This window comes from Erpetoichthys calabaricus, chromosome 4, assembly GCF_900747795.2.
Source record: "Erpetoichthys calabaricus chromosome 4, fErpCal1.3, whole genome shotgun sequence".
Classification (NCBI taxonomy): Eukaryota; Metazoa; Chordata; class Cladistia; order Polypteriformes; family Polypteridae; genus Erpetoichthys; species Erpetoichthys calabaricus.
In genome coordinates this window covers 170,311,249-170,333,929 of record NC_041397.2, presented here as the reverse complement: position 1 = coordinate 170,333,929, position 22,681 = coordinate 170,311,249, and the positions used below count along the sequence as shown (strand labels likewise).

General features: G+C 36.5%; 1 protein-coding gene across 9 annotated transcripts in view; it reads left to right on the top strand.

The window, feature by feature from the left end:
* The window catches only part of LOC114650360 (target of Nesh-SH3), a 254,882-nt gene that overhangs the window by 111,526 nt on the left and 120,675 nt on the right, over positions 1–22,681 (top strand). For all 9 annotated transcript variants that reach the window (XM_051926064.1, XM_051926063.1, XM_028799939.2 and 6 more), the window contains exons 5-7: positions 2,308–2,495; positions 2,593–2,672; positions 20,053–20,083. In XM_051926064.1, coding sequence (XP_051782024.1) covers positions 2,308–2,495; positions 2,593–2,672; positions 20,053–20,083 — 299 coding nt within the window. The remainder of the gene's footprint in view (positions 1–2,307; positions 2,496–2,592; positions 2,673–20,052; positions 20,084–22,681) is intronic.

The window sequence follows — 22,681 nt, the reverse complement described above, 5'->3', positions numbered from 1 at the left end:
TTTTTCTCTTTCTCCCAATTTTTGTTACATTGCAATAAACAATATTTCATAGGGAATTACCAAATTTTGTCTTATGAGGTTATAATAATAACCTTTTAAGCCAACAATATTTTTGAAATGCCAATTAAAGAACTTGGGTGTCTGAAAAAAATGTAGTATTTATTCAGTTCTTTAACACAGGAAATCGATAGTAGTTCATTTCTATAAAGTGGTCAGCTTTAGGAAAAAATAACAGTCTTCAAAAATAATATATTAGCCAATGTTGACCATAAATACTTCTTTCTACACAGTCACACCCTATAACCTAAACAAATAAAAACCAGAAAAGACACCTCTTTAGTTGTTAAAAAAACCTAAGCAGTAATGAGTAACAAAAATAGACAATATGCAATAATTAAGGCTTTTAAAGAAAATAACCTATTGGGTATTAAATGCCTTTTTTATTGTCTACATTGATGTATAATTACTTTTAAAATTGTTTAGTCTGTTGCATTTTTTGTTTGATATTTATTGAAGACAAGTGTAAATATATTTGTCAATGCGGCTTCCAGAATTGAATTGTTTGGGTTTTCCAGGTCTGTCCAGGTGACTCTCCCACTATCTGACCCAACTCACCACCAGGCAGTGATCAGCTAACAGCTCTGACTCTCTCTTCATCCAAGTGTTCAAGACCATATGGCCGCAAATCTGATGATACTATTATAAAATCGATCATAGACCTTTGGCCTAAGGTGATCCGATACCAAATACACTTATGAACCAAGTTATGTTCAAACATGGTGTGTGTTATAGACAAACCATGTCTAGCACAGAAGTCCAATAACAAAACACTGCTAGGGTTTAAAAGAGGGAGGCCATTCCTTCCAATCACAACATTGTAGATGTCTTCATTGTTACCAAGCAGAGCTATTGAGTCCCCAGCTGAAACCCTTTCCAGGATCCTTTCCAGGCATTCCAAGAAGGCCTTGTACGGCAAACTGCCAGTCAGTGCATTCTCCTGGACAAACTCTAACATGACCAGGCACGGGGCACAATAAGAAGCCTAGTTCCACCTGCAACCTTTCCTCCTGGGCAATGACAGAGTAAAGGAGAGTTCAGCCTCTTTTAACTGAACCAAGCGAATGGGTGGATATGAGCTCAGCTTCATATAGTTGGTAATGCTCCACCTCACTCACTAGCTCCAGCTCCCCCAGCCCCCAAGATGGTTGACTTTCAACATCCCAAATGTTAATTTATGTGTCTGGGTTCTAGTATTCCAAGGCCTCTGCCTTCAACTGACGTCCCGGTCACATGTACCAGGCCTCTATTCCTTCTGCAGGTGGTGGGCCCACAGACTAGGCCGTCAGGTGCTCGCCAACCAGGCACTCACCCCAGGCCTGTCTCCATACCTCATACCTGTCAGGCTGCTGTTTTTATATTTGTGTATCTGTATCAGTAGGGGAGTTTGAATCACTCTTTGTCTGACCCTTTACATAGGACCAATTTGATTTGGGAGGCCCTGCCAGGAGCTTCTGCTACAGACAGCATAGCTCATAGGGTCACATGGGTACACACACCTCTCCACCACGATAAAGTAGAGATTCCTGAAGAGGAATTCTCCTGTATATTGTGCTATTTAATTTTAAAAAATAAGTTCTTTGGTGTTAGTGGCTGCTTTGAAATTATTTTGAGCATAGTACTGCAGGAGTTCAGATGTAAATTGTTAATGAAATTGTCAATAAATTGAAAAATCAAACATTAGTTTCCAGAATGACAACACACTTACAATATGCCCTTTCCTTAAAATATTTGGTTAATGAACTACATGTTTCTTACTACTGTTTTCTCCAAAAGACTTACAGTTTTGATGGACTGGTAACTCCTAATTCCCCTGTTGTCAGTGATAATCAGTGAATAAATCAACTTATTTTTTAATTAAAGTTTGCTTGCAATGGACTAGTGCCTTGTCCTGGTTTGTTTTGTGCCTTCCAGCTGAAGTTGTTGGGATAGGCTTTTGCGATCCTTGATCATGAATTCTTATAAAAAGGTTTAAAAATGTTACATATTTAAAGCTTACTTACCAGAGTTGCATAATTTCATTCATATGTACTAAAGAAGAAGTTGCATTTCATTTTGCACTAATTTTCATGGTATATACTATAAGATAAGGTGTGATCAAAAGAGCTAGCTTTTTAAACATGTTGATGGTGTTGCAGGTTTTATAATCTACGTATTATCCAATCACAATGACTTTGATAATTACAGAAGAAAATACGGCCTGCAGTTAGTCACATATACCCTTCAATATTATTTTCATTTTATCTACAGATACTTTACAATCCGGTACAGGGAAAAGGAAAATAACAGGAAATGGACCTATCAAGACTGTCCAACAACAGACACAGTGATTGACAAGCTAAGACCAAGCACTCAATATGAATTTTCGGTGAGGCCTTGTAAAGAAAACAACCGTGGTGTATGGAGTTCACCTGTCACTCAGCAGACACATGATACTTGTAAGTACTATAGTGCACCATTGAAACACTACAGTTGGACAGTATATACAGCAAAAAAAATAATTTTTTTTTTCTTCTCCATCACTTGCTTTAAAAGCAAGAAGCATCCAACAAACAAACAATCAACGGACAACAACCAACGGAAGGATGCCTAAAGGTCCACATGACAAACCTCAGGTCTGTAAAACCAAACAGGTCTTTTCATTATTTTAGAAACATGTACTGAACTTGTACAATATATAGTGTCTTAAGCACATATTTTAAAAACAAAGAAGTGTTATCTGGAAAATCATTTTGCTCCACTCATTGCCATTCTATTAGGCTTAAATTCTCCACAGACAGCACAATCGATTTTAGGACCATTGTATTTTGTTAAAAAAAAAGTGTAATTTAAAAAGTAGAACATCTGTTCCTTAACTATTAAACATCATAGAGAATGATGGAACTATATTCATGGAGTGTGTTTCTAAGCAGCCCTACGTATTTGCAGATATGAATCTGAAATTGGTGTTCATTCTTCTATAAACCAAAGTATGAATAGAAGATATGATTTCTTTTACAAAAAAAGTATGTATTTATTATAATATAGTAATAATAATAGCACCTCACTACTTAAAATGAGGAGCAGCCATACTCAAACCCGCAACCTTTTGATTATAAGGCAACAGTTCTTACCTCTGCACCATCCAAGAAGACATATCAATTATCTGTCGATTGACATTTGAACTTGGGTTTTAAACTCATTGACAGCAACATGTAAATTGAATGATTTTTTTTCTTTGGTTATATTCTACAATAAAAGCGCACGTGTTTATTTGATAATTGGACTAAAGTCTTTAAGACACTGCCAGATAGGCCCACCCATTATCGAATGTGATTTAAAAGAATGCTGTGGTCTATGGTGTCAAATGCTGCACTCAAGTGTAAGAGAACAAGAATGCATTAATTCACAAATCATTTACTACTTTAATACTAGAATTACCAGAGCCTACGAAAAAATTTGTAGATCCAGCCCACCTTAAATCCGTTCACACCTCTCCCTCAGCGTCTTTTGTCCTGTAAATGTGCCGATTAAGACAAGCAGCAAACAGCCTGCTATTCCATCCCCCACCCTCACAGACCGTTCACAAACTTCTCCCAGCTCATGCCTTGATTGATTATCTGGGAGTGAATTAAGTGCTGGAGTTTTAGAGTGGTAATAATAGATCGTTATTTGGAACACATGCATTTCATGTGTGTTCTGTTTCTATAATAATCTGTGTAAACACTTTGTTAAAACAGAAACATTTGTCATATTTTAGTAGTAAATGACAAAATGTTGGCATAAACTATATAATGTGTGAAACCTGAAATCCAACGATCAAATAAACACTTTCACAAAAAGTTCAAGGATAAGGCAACAGCTTCTGTGGCGTAGCGGTAAGATTTGCTGACTTGTAATTAAGAGTCCCCAGTTCGATCCTGTCTGCCTCCTGTATTTGCCATTTTTAGTAGTGAGCTGCTCTTATTGTTAATATTATACAGTATACACATACATTTGGTTTGCATCTGTAACAGACAGTGTACATTTAAGTTAGTTTTTTTTTTTCACTTTTATTCTCTCAGCCACGATTGTGATACATACTACCACCCTAGGGATCTGCTGCTTTTAGTTTTTATTTGAAACTGGGAGTAACTGTAGATGTGAGTGGTGTTTTGAGGCAATGGAACTGGACATTCTCTGATCTGGAGGGATAAAAGCTGACAAACAAACGCTTGTGAATCTGCCTTCTTCATATTTCGGAAAACATTGTGGCACGGATGCAACATTATTCATATTATTCATATTCATTCGCATAACACCGCATGTTTTTTTCCCCTATCTTGCCAGTCCCCACATGTTGCTGTTTCTTTTGTACTCCAGGACATGCAGAGGCAACAATAATACAGAGAGGTCAGTTCAGCGCTATATGCAATCATCACATTCTAATGTTAACAGTTCAAACACACGCAAGGACCCGTCCTTCCTACATTTATGACGTGTGTACCTGTTGCAATGCGCACACTTCTCTCTATACTGTGGTTTCTATTACACACCTGAAAGAGACACAATATATGTGACATTTTGAAGAATTCATTTTATGACCTGAATAGTACCAACCAGAAATCATCATCGCACTAATGCAATATTATTTGAAAACGAACAGAGTCAGATTGGGTGTAAATTTATTCTGGCGCTGTTACTTAGAGTCAGATCAGGAGGGGTGTATGTACAGCGTGATTGTGATTCAGAGAATAAAACTGAAAAAATAAAACGTTTACAAGTACAATAAATATATACCCAGTGTCCCATATACAGTATTTGTCTCTTTCTTTTTTTCTCCGTGCTGCATTGACATCGTGCACCAAAAGGCGTGAGCATATTCAGTGCGCGCAGGAACATGCAGGTGGCCATTTGCTTGTGTTGTAACAAGCTTGACCTGGCAGCAATCAACGCACATGTACTGTGCAAGGCATGCACGGAGGCCATACCTGTTGCAATGCGCACACTTCTCTCTATGCTTTGGTTCCTATTACATTGAAAGGGCACCTGACACTGACTCAGTTTACTTTTCTGGGGAAAGCGGCTGTCTTGGAACAGAAGCTTGTCGATGTTGCATCCTTCTTTTCTTTTTCCATCGCCTTTTCTAGTAAGATGCGACGACGAAGTTCCTCTGCAAAGTGAGCCATGAACACTCTTCTTTTCTCAGTGGCCTCTGTGCATCCTTGGGGGATGGAATAGCAGGCTACTTCCTGCTTGTCTTAATCAGCACATTTACAGGACAACAGATGCTGAGGGAGAGGTGTGAATGGATTTAAGGTGGGCCGGATGTACGAGTTTTTTCGTAGGCTCTGGTAATTCTAGAGTTAACCAGTGCAGTTTCTGTACTATGATTTGTTCTAAAACCTGACTGAAACTTATCAAGAATAGAATGTTTATTCAAGTAATCATTGAGCTGCTTAATTACTGCCTTTTCCAGAATTTTACTTAAGAAAGGCAGGTTAGAAATTGGTCTAAAATTATCAAAGTGAGATGAGTCAAGATTACTTTTCTTGAGTAGGGGTTTAACAACTGCAGTCTTTAGACAGTCAGGGAAGACCCCCGTATCTAATGATGAGTTTACTATGTCAGGTTCACTATTGAATAGGACATCAGAGACTTATTTAAAAAGGCGTGTCGGTACCGGATCAAGGACACAAGTGGAGGGTTCAAGTGAGAAATTATTTTACATAGTTTGGGTTGATTTATTCCATTAAAAGAATTGATCTCAATTTAAAGGGTAGGTTGGGATTCAATTAGATTAACTTTGGGGGGTTGTACTATGTTATTTCTAATACAATTTATTTGGTGTTTGAAAAATAAGGCAAAAGCTTCTCAAGTTTCACTAATAGTTTTAAGGAGGCATTCCATATTGTGAGCTGGGTTTAAAAGACAATCAGTAGTTGAAAATAAAACTCTTGGATTATAAGCAATATCATTTATATGTTTGGAGAAGTAGGATTGCCTTGTTATACTCAGTTATTTTTGCCTTCAATATTTCATAGTGGATTAGCAGTTAAGTTTTCCTCCATTTACACTCAGCCCTCAAGCATGTTCTCTTTAAATTTGACATTCTTTGAGTTTTCCATGGTATAATAGTGCTGGAGGATTTCTTAAATATCTTTTCAGGTGCCACTATGTCAACTGCACCTATTATTTTAGCATTAAAATTTTCCACTTTATTATTCACACTATTAGTACTATTGAAGTAAACACTACAACTGGATTGATTGTTTAGAATATTAGCTAAAATTGAAGCAGCAGATGTATCAAAATGATGTCTTTTAACAGTACACTTCACATTAGTTGTAGTTGTCGATATTTCTACATTAAATAAAATGCAAAAATGTTCCAAAATGCTGAGAGCCACAACCTGCCTTATGTCAACTTTTAATCCTGTTGAAATCACTAAATCTAACGTGTAGTCTTCCTTTGTATGCATGGCCTGGTTGACATGCTGAATCAGATCGAAAAAGATTGCAGTAATTTCTGGAATTCTCTTGAATGTATGAAAATTAAAATCACCTACAATTAGGTACCTATCATAGTTCATTGTTATTATGAGTACTAAGTCTGAGAATTCCTCAATAAAAGACGCATCATATTTTGGAGGAGTATAAACGGATGATATGAGAGACAGAGATTTCTTGAATAACGACCAGTTGAAAGACGTGAAGGTACCAAAACCGGTATTTTTACTGTTTAATTGGCTTGAGTAGATGCTCACTAAACATCCTCCTTTTTTTGCCTAGGCGAACCAAATGAGCAAAGCTGAAATTCATGGATGTTGCTTCAATTAATACTGCAGCAGCATTTGAGTTAAGCCATGTTTCACTTAGTGGGAGAAAGTCTATATTCTTATCACTCATCAGATTGTTAATGTAAAAGGTTTTGCTGGTTCAAGCTCTAATATTTAGCAGAGCCATATTTAAGGACTCAGTAAGGCAGAGTGTTGCAGAGGTTATATTACAAGGTTATTCTTGTTAATGCTGATTTTTTTCTTTAATCTATAATCTGTTATAATTCTGATACAGTGCACATCTATAGAGGAAATGTTAATTAAATTATTCGCATATATACCAATTTGTCCGGGTTTTTTAGTTAGACTATGGTTAGTTATTGTAGTGTTAATACAATGTACATCTAAATTTGAATTCATAACAGAATTATCACATGCCAGCAAGGCATTAAGGAAAAAAGAACTAAATTTACATAAACAGAGAAGACAGATTACTTTTGAGATGTTTTTGGTGCCGGGTGCCAAATCTGTTAGGATGCAGCCCATTTCGTCTGTAGAAATGGTCTCTCTCACAGAAGAGATCCCAGTAGTCCACAAAGCCAATATTTCATCTTTTGCTGAAGCCTCTCAGCCAGTTATTCAAGAAGAGTAGTCGATTGTACGCTTCATTCAGCCTTCTAACTAACTGCAAAGGACCCGAAATGATGATTCTAACAGCCGGGGTCTTTCATGGCCTGGATTAGTGCTGCAAAGTCTGCCTTTTGAACTTCTGACTGTCGAAAACAAATGTAATTTATGCCTGCATGAAATACAATGGTTCTAGCTGCCCTGTCCTGGCACTTCTCGAAGGCTATGGTGCTCTTCTTGTAATGTCTTGAGCTTGTGCATTGGGAAAATAAGAAACAAAAGATTTCTGTTTAGAGCATGAAATATAAAGGTTGCGTACAATTGAATCCTTAATAACAACTACTGTACATCACCAAGATCTGCCAGTACTGCGGAGGAGCGAAAAGGGTCAAAGCTGTTGTGGATTTCGATGCTCACCTGAGCCAACGTAGGTGATCTGGCCTTTTACCCCTGCTTGCAACACTGAAACAGTTAGGTGCTGTCATCATCATCCTGTCAAATAGGTGTGAGGGTAGTACTCACTTGAACTTCTGAGCAGGCAGAACGGAGTGGGGTTGATGTTACTGTGAGAAGATAAGTTAAGTCAATCTTGGCTACAGAGGATGTCTCTTTTTGCAGGCGAGCTTTCAGATCTCTAAGGTGTGTCTGTCTTTCAAGATGTTGCTGAATCTGAGTCTCATAGGCCCGTAGTCCTTCGTCAGCACGTTGCAGCTCAAGGTCAGCCATCCGCCACTTCTGCTTCATTTCTAAGAGAGGCAGAGAGAGAGAGCAAAGGTTAGCAGATATATTTAAGATATTTTACCTACTACCAGCAGAAATTAATTTGACAAGATGTTTTTATTGCAATAAAGAAATATCTAAAAATTGCCATACCATCTGACACAAGCACACAATTATCCCCATTGCTACACTTTGCGTCTGCTTTTTATCTTTAGCCATGCCTACACTTTGCAAGTGTCTGAAGCAGTTTTGGTCATTTACAGGTATATTTAAAAAGCTCGCTGACCAGGGATTTAACATTAATATAATATAATGCTCATACTGTATAATACTCATTTGAAAGTGCATTAGATTTTAGAGTGAAGTGAATGTTTAAAAAAATCTAAGAATTACTGTATAACATTGCAGGACTTTTCAGATTTTATATTTAGTCCTCACTTTCAAGAACACCCTATTTTTGTTTGACTAGATGTTATTGTCATCTGTGAATTGGACAACTTTCTGATCAATGAAAAAGCGTACATTTTTTCAGAATTTTTCACTGTGATTGGAGAAGTTGGCACCAGGGTCCCCAACAATATTCCTTCTGATAGGTGACAATTAAGACTGATTTATACCTCATATTTTATGTAAAAATGAGTCTTAAATTCTCCATGTTCAGAAGCTTATTTGATCAAGGATAAACACATACAATGTAGTACTATATCTGCTGCATCCAGTGTGCCTTTGTGAATTCTGGCAGAAAAAATCCTGGGAAAATTGCTTGTGATTGATCAAGCATGGCACACACAGGCACTTCCCTTGATGTAAACAGAGACTAGGACAAGATCACTGGTGCTTATCCATACATTTCTGAACCTACTTCAACTCTAAAATTCTAAACTCTTAATCTCTAATCCAGTTTAGAGCTTCAAGCGTCCCATGCTATCCTCGAAAAACACTTTGTGAAAGGCAGGGACTGTCTATCTTTCTCATTCTTTCTGTCTGTCTTATGTAAAATTGAACATGGTAATCTTTACATTTTTCACAAACTGAACAATTGAATGTATGATTTGATTATAATGACCTTTTGATTGATTTTAATGATGTTTGAGTGCTTTTAAATTATTATTTAGCAGACCCCTTTTACAAAAATGCAGAACTTAAAACCAGTACACAAGTACAGTCTTGTGGTTTCCTTTCATTTACTCCTAAGACTAGATGAAAACTAACAAAATGCTAGCTAGTTGATGGACAATACAGATAGTGCTTGTGAAGAAGGCCAGGCATAGGGCAGAGAGTAGCATTTTTGATTTTCTTTTTCATCCAAACCTGAAATGCTAATATGCACGTAGTTTTGAGAGAAGGTACACAGACTGTAAGCACTTAATGCTTCCCTTAACGCCTCCCTTCATTCGAGGCTGGAGTCGGGTGGAAGCAGGACAAGGTGTAAGAAAGAATGAAGGGAGGCGGCCCCTTTTATCTGTACCCGGATGTGTTCCAGGTGTATACCGGCAATCCCGCGGACACGCCCCAATGTGGCGGAAATGCCGGCTGTCCTCCCGGAAGCACTTCGGGTGTTCCCTCTCTTCTTCCCCCCAGCACTTCCTGGTGTGGTGGAAGTACTGGGGTCCAGGGTCCTTCAGGCAGGGGGACGCCCCCTGGCGGTGACCACGGGCCCCTACAGGGTTGGGCTTCCAAGCCCTGTACCCATGGCCCCCAATAGAGCCAGGGCGGATACCCCGACGCGGTCTGGAGGAGGAATGATCCCTCCTCCTGTCTTCCTGGGCGTCCCGGCCGGTGCCACACTGTACAAAAACTGTAAATCCACTGTAACAAAAAAGTGAAGGTCACATTTTTTTTCCTCCAAGATTTGATTAGCTGGATGATTCTGTTGGTATTGTGACACTAGAGGGTTCCTTGGCATTAAAAAAAGTCCTCACAATAGGGATAATTTTTCAAACCAGAACTATTTCATGTATTTAAGTAACCATTGTACTTCTGAAGGTGCTGAGAGTAGTTTCTCTGGCAGAGTTTCTTCCAGACAAACTGAAGATCCACAGGTGCTGTCCTGTATTATATACTGTACTTCTCAAATCCTTGACTAGGTTTAATGGAACTTCAGTGTTCTCTTCTTAGGTTCGCATTTTAAAGCAATGTTTCCATTCCTGTATTGGAGGCATCCAAGTGTATTGAATAAAGGACTTGTGAAATCTGGCATCCTCAACTTTTCATGAGCATATAGTTCCATCTTTTACAGATGCCACAACCTATAAAGTACAGGAAACAGCTTTAGGAGCCTGTTTGTTTGTTATGTAAGACTGTATACGCATATCTCCAAAAGGCATTGACTTGTCATTTTGTTTTAGATCTAAACTGAAACAGGATTCTATTCTGCTTGATCAATTGAGGTTTGGTGTGACCTACCATATCCCTGATATTATTTTTAAACATCAGATTTACAGTTTAGTGGGTTAGTGTGGATCTCAGCTTCTTTCAAAGGCAAATGTTTTTTTTCTAGATATATCGATTGAGAGAGAAAAGAATTTCTATATTTATGCTGCTTGATACTTGCTTATGGTGATAACCCAGCTTTAAAGAAAAGTATATAATGCTGACACTTTCCACTGGGAGTCCATAAGGCTATTGGCAGTTTTTCCTCTTAGCATCTTTCTTCAGCCTGCCAGTATCCTATTTAATGATGAAACAGGTTATGTATGAGTCATTTTCCATGTTCTCATTGAGCTCTTTAACCATTGGTATAGGATAGGCATCAAATTCCGATATGTGTTTGAATTTTCTGAAATTGTTTACAACAGCACCATGAACCATATGGTTTTAAGACATTGGGCTTAGCTTTAATACTTAACTGGACAAAGGATCACCTACTTTCCTCAGTAATAAATAAGGCTAAAGTTTAACATTTTGTTCACTTAGGCCTTGATTTTCACCCTTTCACCATAGGCATCTGTTAATAGATCTTTCTCACAATTGTGGCTGTGTTTGTGCAGATATCTTGTGTATTAGACTAGGTGTGTCATTCAATATATGTCTATGTATCATGTAAGGTTAGCATTCGGCCCCTTAGAGATTCTGTTGAGAAATCCTCCATTACCACTCCAGGTTTTTCTAAGACTTCTTCCAGCAGCTATGTAGACTGTCTAGAGTCGTGGAGGTTCCAGGAGTGCAAGATGTTGACATGTAAGTCTGCTTCCTTTTGCCTTTATTAAATTGTAAAATGCTATAGCCTACTGTTCCATCATTGATTTAGGTCCTATTTAGCATACTAGAAGCTTCAACTGGGATGTGCAAACACACAATGTTGTAGTTATACATCTGTTTCTGATTACACTGGACTGATTCTAAATGCTCATTATAAGAGGCCCTACATTTTTAAAGCTGTCCTGAACATAGGGCATGTTTTCAGCACTACTTTGAAAGTCAGCCTTCTCTTTTCAGGCCTCTTATAGCAGACAGTTCAATCATTTTAAATCAAACAATCTGCTGGTGGCTTGGAGTAGCTGTTTTGAAGCAACAATCTGTACGGGTTACTCCATTATTTTGATTTTGCAACTGAGAAATAATGCAGCGTTAATTAAGAATTAGATCTGAAGCAAATTCTGTAAACAGACAAGATTCTGTATATGAAAGATATTCAAAGTCAAACCTAATCATATAAACAGAAATGCTAATCTGTTGTAGTCAGAAGTTCTTTTCCTGATTATTACCTAAAAAGCGTACTTAATTTTAAAATTTTTCTTCCTCCCACACTTCTGTGTGGGGTTGATGTGCTTGATCAACCTTCACTATACAGCTCACTCCTGTACCTCCTCCTCAGTCAAACCCTTTTCCTTTTCCAAAAAAATGTGTTAACTATCACCAAATCAGATGCTACGGTAAAATCTACTATTTTCTCCACTTCTCCATTTCTTTCCCCTCCTCCACACACTCTATGTACCCTCTCTATTATTTCTGTACCTTTTCTCACACACCCATTCAGATCACCACCAAAAATCACCTTTTCTTCCTCTTGTGCTGCACTAAGCTTTTCAACCATTTGTGCCCACAAAACGCCCTTCTCCTCATTCTTATAGCCCACTTAAGGAGCATAAGCACAAATGACATTAACTACAGTCTTACCAAGGTCCAGCTTGAAACTCATCAACCTATCATTCCTCCTATTTACATTGACCAGACTATCTTTTAGTTCTTTGAATATTACTATACCTTCACCATTTCTACCATGCTCATTTGTATCAATGTAAAACAACTTAAAGCCTCCTCCCAATTCTCTTGCCTTATTCACTTTCATCAAGTTTCCCGCACGCACAACACTCTCATATTCCTCCTTTCCATCAAATCTGCCAACTGTCCACCTTTCCCAGTCATTGTCCCAACATTCAGTGTACCCACCCTTACTATTAACTTATCCTTTTCTTTCCCCTCCCCTTTCTTCTGCTGAATTAACTTCATTAGTTAGCCCTTGTTCACTTCCCACAAGGGTCAGGCGACGTCATTGTATGTTGCCTACAAGGTACGCCCAAAAATTTTTCATAGCTGATTAGATTTATTCTGTTAAGGTTTTGGCTAAGTTTTTAGCTTGATGTCCTTCCTGACACCAACCCTCTCTGTTTATCCAGACTTGGGACTGGCACCAAGTTGGTCTGGTTTGCCCCCCAATCCCCAATGGTGGCTAGATCATTTAATTCTTCACTATGAGCTCTAAAACAGAGTAATAGCTTTCTTTTGCTCATTTACAAAGTACTAATATGGTGCTCTGCACGCCAAAATCTTTTATGATGGTGCCACACTAATATCAAGTGCCATGTTAGCACATAACCGACATTGTGACCACACATCTCATATGATATAATGAACAAGTCAAATTTATTGTCACAACAATATAAAAAAAACAATAGTAATACTTGTACTAAAACACTGAAATGAATCAGGGTATTACCAAACAGTCTTCCGGCAGATGAGTGCTAAATTACCTGCAAACCTACAGTATATTACTGAGATCCTGAAAGTAATGTCACTTCCAGCATCAGTTGGGTGGTGATTATTTTTTCACCCATCCTCACCTGCACAAATGCAGGAGACAGACGTATCTGAACACCATGCATCACTGCTTTGTCTCTTTACTTATTCAGGCTGTTTGCTCATGGCTTCTTAGACTAAATTCAATCTTTGCTAGCAGCCTAAGTCTGCTGCACTTCATTCCGAGATTACCACTATCTCTGCTCTAATTTAACTGTCACTTACGTATGCATTCTTCCATCTAGCCACACTATTAGTGACTGCTATGGAGCACTTTTCCAACAAAGTGTTGGCATGGTTGAGGTTCTGTTTCTTGTTGGTCATAATGTATTGACATTTAACCAGTTCCTCACAGTTTTTCTATTAAAAATGCCAGCTTTCAATAAATAATCCTTATAAAGGTGCCAAGAGTATCCTGTCTACTTGACAGAGTTCTTTCTCTTGGAATGAAGACAGATTTACTGAGTTGTCATCCTCTATTGTATCACTTTTGTTGATAAAACTAGCCCATCTTTGGTGGCACTTTCAGTTACCTTCCTGGTAGGCTAGTAATTCTGTCTTCCTTACTTGGATATGTTCTTAGTCTCAAACATCTAATTTCTTTCTAGAGAAGAGGTATTGTGGCATGTAAATTCCCTTCCCACCCCACTTTTCCTTTTAGTAGGATGACCTTTGTTCCTGTAACATTCTAAATGAGAAACTGGAGTGAACAGTGTCAGCAATAAGAATCAAATAGTGCTTAGTCTATATGAATAAAGATTAAAAAATATAAGTATAATTATGTGTCTCATATGGAAATGCATAAATATTCCCCAGAATTTTTAAGTTTGATTTGAATATATTAAAAAAATTATATTTTTAATATGAAACTTTCATATCTAAGTTAATATTTCAAATGCATATTACTCGGTACTGAGCCACTGACATGCTATTGCATGTTACATTTTTTTTCCTTAAATGATGAACATTAGTTTTGCTTCATGTCTATACTTTTCTTTTTTTTTTTTAATCTTTTTAAAATCATTTGGATTTTGCCTGTATTTTTCACCATGTTCTCACCTGTTTCTTTATACCTCTTTTATACTTAACCTGTTGACATTATAATCATTTTGAAATCATCTTTTCTTCCCCTGGCTGTTAGTCTGCTTTAAAATAAATATTCTCATTAATAATTTTATCAGTTGCTTTACACTACTTAAGCTTAACCCAAGATCTCCAGACTTACTTGTAGTTTCATACCAAATGTAGATTTAGTCATGAGTGCAGAAAATATTTAATTAAATGCACCATTGACAATAGAGTTAGTAGTTACCATTAAATAATTAATAATTTGAAATGGACAAAAGGACATAATAAAAATTATTTAATGGAAACTTTAAAATTGGAAACTGATTACACTGCACAATAATTTTTTGAAAAGTCTTGCTTCCTGAAAAGGTTTTGCTGATTGTGACAGGCACCTACTGGGTATGCACAAATATAGTTTTGGTTTTACTGCATCACATAGGAACTCTGAGAAATAGACATTTATATGTTTGCTGACAATAACGTATTTAGTCACTGTTCTGCCTCACAGAATAGCTGTTTGATGTTCAAATTAATATTGATATAACCTTATGAATATTCATGTACATAGTTGTAAGGAAGCGGAAATAGAATTACAGGAAGTCAGTAGTTAGACAGCATGTTTCACGATTAGTCAGTGTTAGTCCCATCAAAGCAAAGCCTGTAAGTATTATTTTAAGTTAATTTGATAAGTATAGAGCGAAGTTATATTGTTTATTTAAATTAGTAATTATTTGTATTTTACTTCTTTTCAGTTTCACTCTAACTTCATTAAATCGAATTAAAATTGGAGCAAGGCGCTATCTCCTGACTTTATTAATCTTTTGTGAAGTAGAGTTTGGCTGCTGTTTAGTTTCTGGTTCAAACACCAAAGACGAGAACAGTACAGTCAAGTTTATGTTTCACATAAGCTATTAAATTCAACAGAATTAAAAGTGTTTTGCTCCTGATTTTCTTTTGTATTCAATGTCTGGTGCATCACGTTGCAGTGTCCAACAGTAGTCGGCAAGCATTGACGGATTCCAGTTGCCCTGGTATCGTTTCTCCGTCGTAGCAATGTCCTGGTGAAACCTTTCACCGTGTTCATCACTGATAGCACCGAGATTTGCTGGGAAGAAGTCCAAGTGTGAGTGGAGGAAATGAATCTTGAGTGACATGTTGTACTTCATTGTGCTTTGAGAAGTTTGTCTACCAGCTGAATGTAGTTTGGGGCTCTGTAATTGCCCAGAAAATGGTCAACAACGTCTTTGAAGGCTTTCCAGGCAATTTTTTCCAGCCCAACTAACAGATCTTCAAACTGCTTGTCACTCATAACATGTCTGATCTGGGGGCCAACAAAAATGCCCTCTTTGATCTTGGCGTCAGTTATTCTTGGGAACATCTGTCTTAAATAATGAAAACCTTTGCCTTCCTTGTTCAGTGCTTTCACGAAATTCTTCATGAGTCGCAGTTTTATGTGAAGAGGAGGCAAAAATATCTTTGCCAGGTCGACAAGCGATTCATGTGCCACATTTTTCTGTCCTGGAACTAACTTTTTACGGATTGGCCAGTTCTGTCGAGAATAGTGCGACTCTTTGGCACAGCTGTCCCATTCACAGATGAAACAACAGTACTTTGTATAGTCGAGCTGCAGTCCTAGTAACAGAGCCACGACTTTAAGATCTCCACAGATATTCCAGTTGCACTTGCTATACTGGACATGCTTCGCCAACAGTTCCATATTCTCATACGTTTCTTTCATGTGTGCTGCATAGCCAACAGGTACTGAAGGATAAACGTTGCCATTGTGTAGCAGAACAGCTTTCAGGCTTAACATTGACGAATCAATGAAGAGACGCCACTCTTCCGGGTTGTGATCACAACCCAAGGCCGAGAACAATCTTTCAATGTCATAACAGAAACAGAGACTGTCGACTTGTGCAAAAAATTTGGTTATATCATGATGTCGGCCTTGAAACACAGAAATTTTCATACCTGGCGACAGCAAACACCATTCCTGCAGTCTCGAATCCAGCAGCTTGGCTTTTGCTTTTGAGAGACCCAAATCTCTGACCAAATTGTTCAATTCGGACTATGTTATCAGATGTGGATCGCCTGATGAGCACGGTTCAAAATCCGGGTCAATGTCACTGTCAGTACCCTGCATTGCAGTTTCTTCATCTGGTTTGTCTAAGGTCCAATCCTCTGGTGGTTTCAGAATTGGAAGACTGTCATCATGTGGCACGGGTCTAATTGCTGAAGGCAGATTAGGATATTCAATTGACTTCCTGTTTTTGGCAGAGAAACCAGACACATTAGTCAAACAAAAGTAACAGTCCGTCACATGATCTTTCTGTTCTCGCCATATCATCGGAACAGCAAACGGCATCATCTTTCAAGTGCCTGTAACCCAGACTCTCAGACTGACAGCACATGTCACACAGCAATTGTGAGACACCCATTCCTTGTCTTGATCACCAATTTTGCAGCCAAAATACAGATGATAAGCTTTCTTAACAAGAGCAGTCATCCAACATCTCTGTGGCGCAAGTGCATATTTGCCACAAATATAGCAGAATGTATCGCGGCTGTTACGACATTGATGAGACTTATCACCTGACACCAAAACGTCTATAGCATCAAGCTTACTTACTGTTATATTGCTACAGATACTATACTGATACTATACATACACACTGACTATCTATATTAACCAAATGAGCAGGATCTGTGCATGCAAGCCACCTGTATAGCATGCTGAGACAGCGTCAAGCTCGTTCAGACCTGCACAGGCATGCCCAGGATGTCAACTTCCACAGAACAGCTTCCAACCTGGCTTTATTCCATGCCTGGACATGCCCAGGCTGCACAAACTGTTGTTAAGTCACTTACGGGAGCAAAAATGTTTGGATACAAATATTATAAAAAATCATGACAAAACTGAAGATTTCTCTGAAACGGTACGTGATGGGTACATTTTGATGTGATAGTCGTGATCAGCGCCCAAAAATCTATAAGAAACACCCAACAGTATTCAAGAAGCAAAAACTTTGTTGTGCAGTGTTATCAATTTGCAAATTGCAATTAGATTATGAAAATTAATTTGGGATTTCCAAGTTATATTGATTCAATAAAAACAAAATAAAAAAATGTCCAGTAGATGGTTATACACTTGACTTGAGCATTCATAGTTTTCATACTCTTTCTTTAGCATTCGTTTGCTCAGAGGTTGATGCGCTTGCTGCTTGCTGAGCAGCTCTTCTTTTTTCCAACCCAGAGGCCCGCTTCTTCTCTTCTTTCTTCTTTCATGGGCATCTTTTTGCGTTAAAACTGATTAAGTCAGTGTTTGTGTTGCAATTACTTAGTATGTTTTCCTTAATTTTTCACTTAAGCTGGCACTTAAGTCTTCAATCTGCCTCAAGAATGTTTAAAGATAAAAAAGAGGTAGGGGATGACGGCGGAGGTGGTAGGGAAAGATAACAGCGCCCATACGCATGCGCCACAATAAAATGAAGAATAACCTTGAAGGTCAATCATCACGTAGTATATGTGTACCAAATTTCAGGTCAATAGTTCAAACGGTTTGCGAGCTACAGGTGATTTAAAATCCTGGACAGACAAATGGACAGCCATGGTAGCGTATTATATAAGAAGATATTATATAAATAAAATTAATTAGCAGTTTTTTTTGTTTTGTTACCATCAATTTTTTTTAATTGACTTGATATATAAAATGTGAGACAAATACATGTTAAGAGAATATACTGTAAAAATGTAGGTAATGCTACATTTGCTTTTCTACAGTTAGGCTGCAAACCTGTAGAAAGTAAACAGAAGAACAGTTTTAATTATTCATTTCTGTTGGGCTTGTTTTCTCTCCTTTTTATTCCAGTATGCTATACTTTCTGCCCTGTGACAAACTTCAAAACTGCTGTACTGTAACTTTGTGCTATGACTCATAACAAATCCTTTGACTGCATTGCAGTTGAATTAACTTACAGTATGTATGTGTATTTGCCAAGAATGTATGATTTCCTTTGCTCCTCATTGCTGCTCTTTAGTTTGTTTATCTTGTCTATGGAATGTTCTGTTACAGTACACCTTATAGATGACTTTAATGAGATAAACAAGACAAACTATTCAGTGTATTGCTTTATTGAAATATGTATTTAGTGTTAAATACTTGATTGTTTTTGGTGTATTTAAAATGTGAGTGGTTCTAGAAATAAGGATGCTTTAGAGCTACTTTAAAATTACATAATAAGGTCCTGTGCTGAAATTGGTCGATTCTTTCTAAAGACAATGGAATTTTATACATTTTTCCATCTTGTTTTTAACAAGGTCCCAGGTGAGTCCTTCCAGTATAAATATCAGTTTTGTTGTTTTATGTTATATTAAGGAAACAGTTAAGTATGACTCCTGATTGCATTGTTGACTTTTGTCCTATTTACTTTTTTTTCCAAGTTTAAGAAAATTTTACAACTACTACAGAAGTTTGTTTTATCTCTGTATTGGTGCATTCTTTAATATTTAATATTCTACTTTTTTAATGGTGAAATAATTTATTTTTAAAATACATTTAATATACACTGTAATGATAAACCTGATATAATGCAGATGACGCATTTCTGTTTACATGATTAAAATGTATTCGTTATATGGTTTTAAAAATAATTTTTACATTTTCTTTTTGATTCAGTTTTATTGGTGTTCAAGGAAAAACTCACATAACACATAAAGTAGAATACTTTACCGTACCGTTGCCACCCTTTAACAGCTATTTACAGGACAATGTTGCCCTTTTATGTTGCAGGCACATATGTTAATTTGAAATGGTAATAGAGGAAGAAAAATATACAGACTGTAAAAAAATGTTTTGGCCTTTAGTAGTGGAATATATTGAGTCATACTTCAATTACCAGCTACAAAAACAGTCTGGTAAAATATTTTACACCAATCGAAAAAAAAAATGGCCCTGCATGACAGAGTTAAAACAGAATGTGTGGTATTAATGATGAAGTCTTTTGATTGAGATATGTATTCTTATTTTAAATAATTCCAAAATATTGGAAAGGACATTCATTTTTAAAAATTGTTAATGAAAAAGAACAATAAAAAACACAGAATAATCATTTTACATATACCTTTTTTTTAAACTCTTTATAGGTTTATGGGGTTATTATTATTCACTGCACTCCCATTATTTAGATTTACACTTTGAACTGTGAATGATGTGACAAAGATGTTTTTACCGTCTTTTACTTTTTACCATTTTCTAATTTTTTATACAGTATTTTCTGTTAAGACAGTGAAACTGTCACTTCAAAACTGGTTTTGATCTTCAGTCTTTGAAAATCTATTATAAACCATTCAAGTTGAACTTAAGATTTTTATTCTGTGCCTTAAAGATAAGAAATTTTTATTTGCATACAGTATGTCTTATGAGTTCTGTTATTACTCCATATTATTTGTATTCTATTCATTGTTCATACATTTATAGATATATAGATAGATATGTATGCAAAGACTTAAAAGCTTTATCATTTACAGTTTAAAGAGTAACAGTAATGCTGTTATCATTCACATAAAATTTATAGTTGTTTGATTTTCTCCAACACCTATTTATACCCATGCTTTGTTAGTCCATAAAGTTTTCAATATGTTATACACTTTAGATTAGATTAGATTAAAATCAGAACCTTAAAATGCTAATGAAAAATGAAAATAAACACTAGTGTGATGTACATTCAGCTTTTATAGTTTGCTAAATTAACCTGTTTCTAGATTGTCTATTAGTTGCATTTTTAATTCTCATATTTTCCATTTTTTCTATTTTTGTTCTCCTGTAGCCATATGCTTCAAGGATTATTTTAAAGCCTGGTAAGTGAAGTTCATGATTATGAAATGGTTCAATTAGTGCATAATTATCAGTACTGAAAATTGACAAAAACTCTACGCATTTTAGCTAAATGTCTTTTAACTATGAACAATTTTTACCTTTGTTTTGTATAACTTTATCAATCCAGTAGTAAACCTGCTGTGTGTATACAGAGTATTCAATTTAAGGTCATTTAACAGTTATATAATAGCTTAATCTTTAACTGGACACATATCGTATTGCTCAGCCATATTATATGTATAGGTGCCATCTCTGGGGGGACATTGTGTGAACTGCCCCACAAGTCTGGGAGGTGATGCCAGAGAAAAAGTTACAATAGTAACATTGATTTTCAAAGTACATACTGGATGCATTTAAGTTTATACATTGCTATAGACTACTAAGAATACTTACAAACTGATGCTCAAAGTGGCTGAATTCAGATTTTTGGCTCATATTAGATTTTTTGTTTGACTGTTCAAATTAACTTATAATTTCCACTATGATTATGTAAAATTAATAAAACCAAATTTGTCACACAGATACGACCTAATAGACAGCCATGAATAAAAACAAGATGCTGGCTGCTGTTCTACTTCACATTGTTTTTAATGCAAAATGTCTGCAAATTTGGCATATCACGATTGCATGGAAGACAAATAGCAAACAAAAGATTGCAGACATCACTTTGTGTCAAGCTGGATGTGGGTGCTCTGTGGTGGTCAAGAATATTCTCAAGAACATCCTTGAATGTTTTTCTTTTGATTTCCTCCAACCCCAGAAGAAGATTTTTAAACTGCTTGTCATTGATGACATGTATTTTTTGTGAACCAACAAAAATGTCTTCATTAATCTACACATCAGTTATTCATGGAAACATCTGTCTTGAATATCAAAATCCTTCACATTCCTTATTCTTGCCTTTCACACAATTTTCAAATTGTGTCAAAGGTTTTTCAATTGTCAAAGATTTATGGTGAAGAGCATTTAAAAATATCTTTGCTGGGTTATTATAATAATAATAACAATAATAATAATACATTTTACTTATATACCACCTTTTTCATGCTCAAAGTGCTTCACAGAAATTTTAAATGAACAATAGGGCATATACAACATGGAATATAAATAATATCCACATAAAGCACTAAAGATAATCGCAGCATACATAAGGCTTTGAAATAGAATAAGGACAATACATGAGAATAAAATACAAAAGTAGAAAATACTACAAGATAAACTTAAACAAATAACAATTTGTGATACAAATGCTAATCATCTTGAGTATCTAGACAAAGAGGGTAAACTGAACAAGGGTCAGAATGTCAGAGTAAGTTAAATGCCTTCCTGAACAAATTAATTTTAAGTTGTTTTTTAAGAAAATTAATTGATTTAACTGATGAAATTAATTTAGGGAGGTCGTTCCAAAGTCTACCTACAATAGAAATGAAGGTTCTGTCACATATAGAGCACAGGTTAATTTGGGGCACAACAGGATTGCCAGAATTATTGGACTTTAGTGGGCGAATAGGAGCGTAATAATGGAAGAGGTTACTGATGTAGTCTAGTACAAGGCCATTTAAAGCTTTGTAGATTAGTAATAGAATTCTGTATTCAACCCTATAAGACATAGGAAGCCAGTGAAGAAGGGGCAGAATGGGTGTTATGTGCTTGCTATTAAGGGTCTGTGTAAGGACTCTTGTAGTAGAATTTTGAAACAACTGGAGCTGTGATAAAAGATAGAATAGGCACCTGCCAGTACTGAGTTATAGCAGTCAATGCAAGATGTGAAAAAAGCATGGAAAAGTTTCTCAGCATTAGGCGAAATGGTGACTCTGTGGCAAAGGATCTGCACTGGTATCTGGAAGGTTGCCAGTTCAAATTCTGTTACTGCCAGAAGGGATCCTACTCAGCTGCAGGGTGCTGTACAATGGCTGACCCTGTGCTCTGGTTCCCAAAGGTCATGTGAAAAGATAGTTTCTTCTCTGGGATTAATAAAGTATATAAAAAAGTTGATGTATGGGCAAACATGAGATATGTTGTTACAGAGTTGAAAATAAAATGGTTTCTTAATGTGGTTTATGTGAGTAGAATAAGAAAAGGAGGAATGAAAAAATGACACCAAGATTCTTGACAGAAGTAGAAAGTCTGATGACATTATCATCAAGAGTGACTGAAAATTTGCATGACTTAGGTTTTGTTGCAATTTAATTTTAAGTCGTATTCCTTCCAGGACTTAATTTTACTGAGGCAAGTTGTGAACTGAGAAAACTCTGAACTTTTATTTTTAACAGTGAAATAGATCTGAGTATCATCTGCATAAAAATGATATCCCATTCCAAAACTACAAATAAAATGGCCAGAGGGGAGGTGTGTAGATACATAACAGCAGAGGGACGACAACAGAGCCCTGAGCAACTCCGTGTGTAACTGTTCTTGAGCTGCAAATGCTGTTACTAATACTAAAAAACTATTGCCTGTCTGATAAATAGGAAGCCACTGGTCAGCAGAATATTATGCTTGACAGAATCAAATGCTGCAATAATGTTTAACAGAATTAATACTCTGATTTGTCCAGAGTCTGTTGCCATAAGCAAATC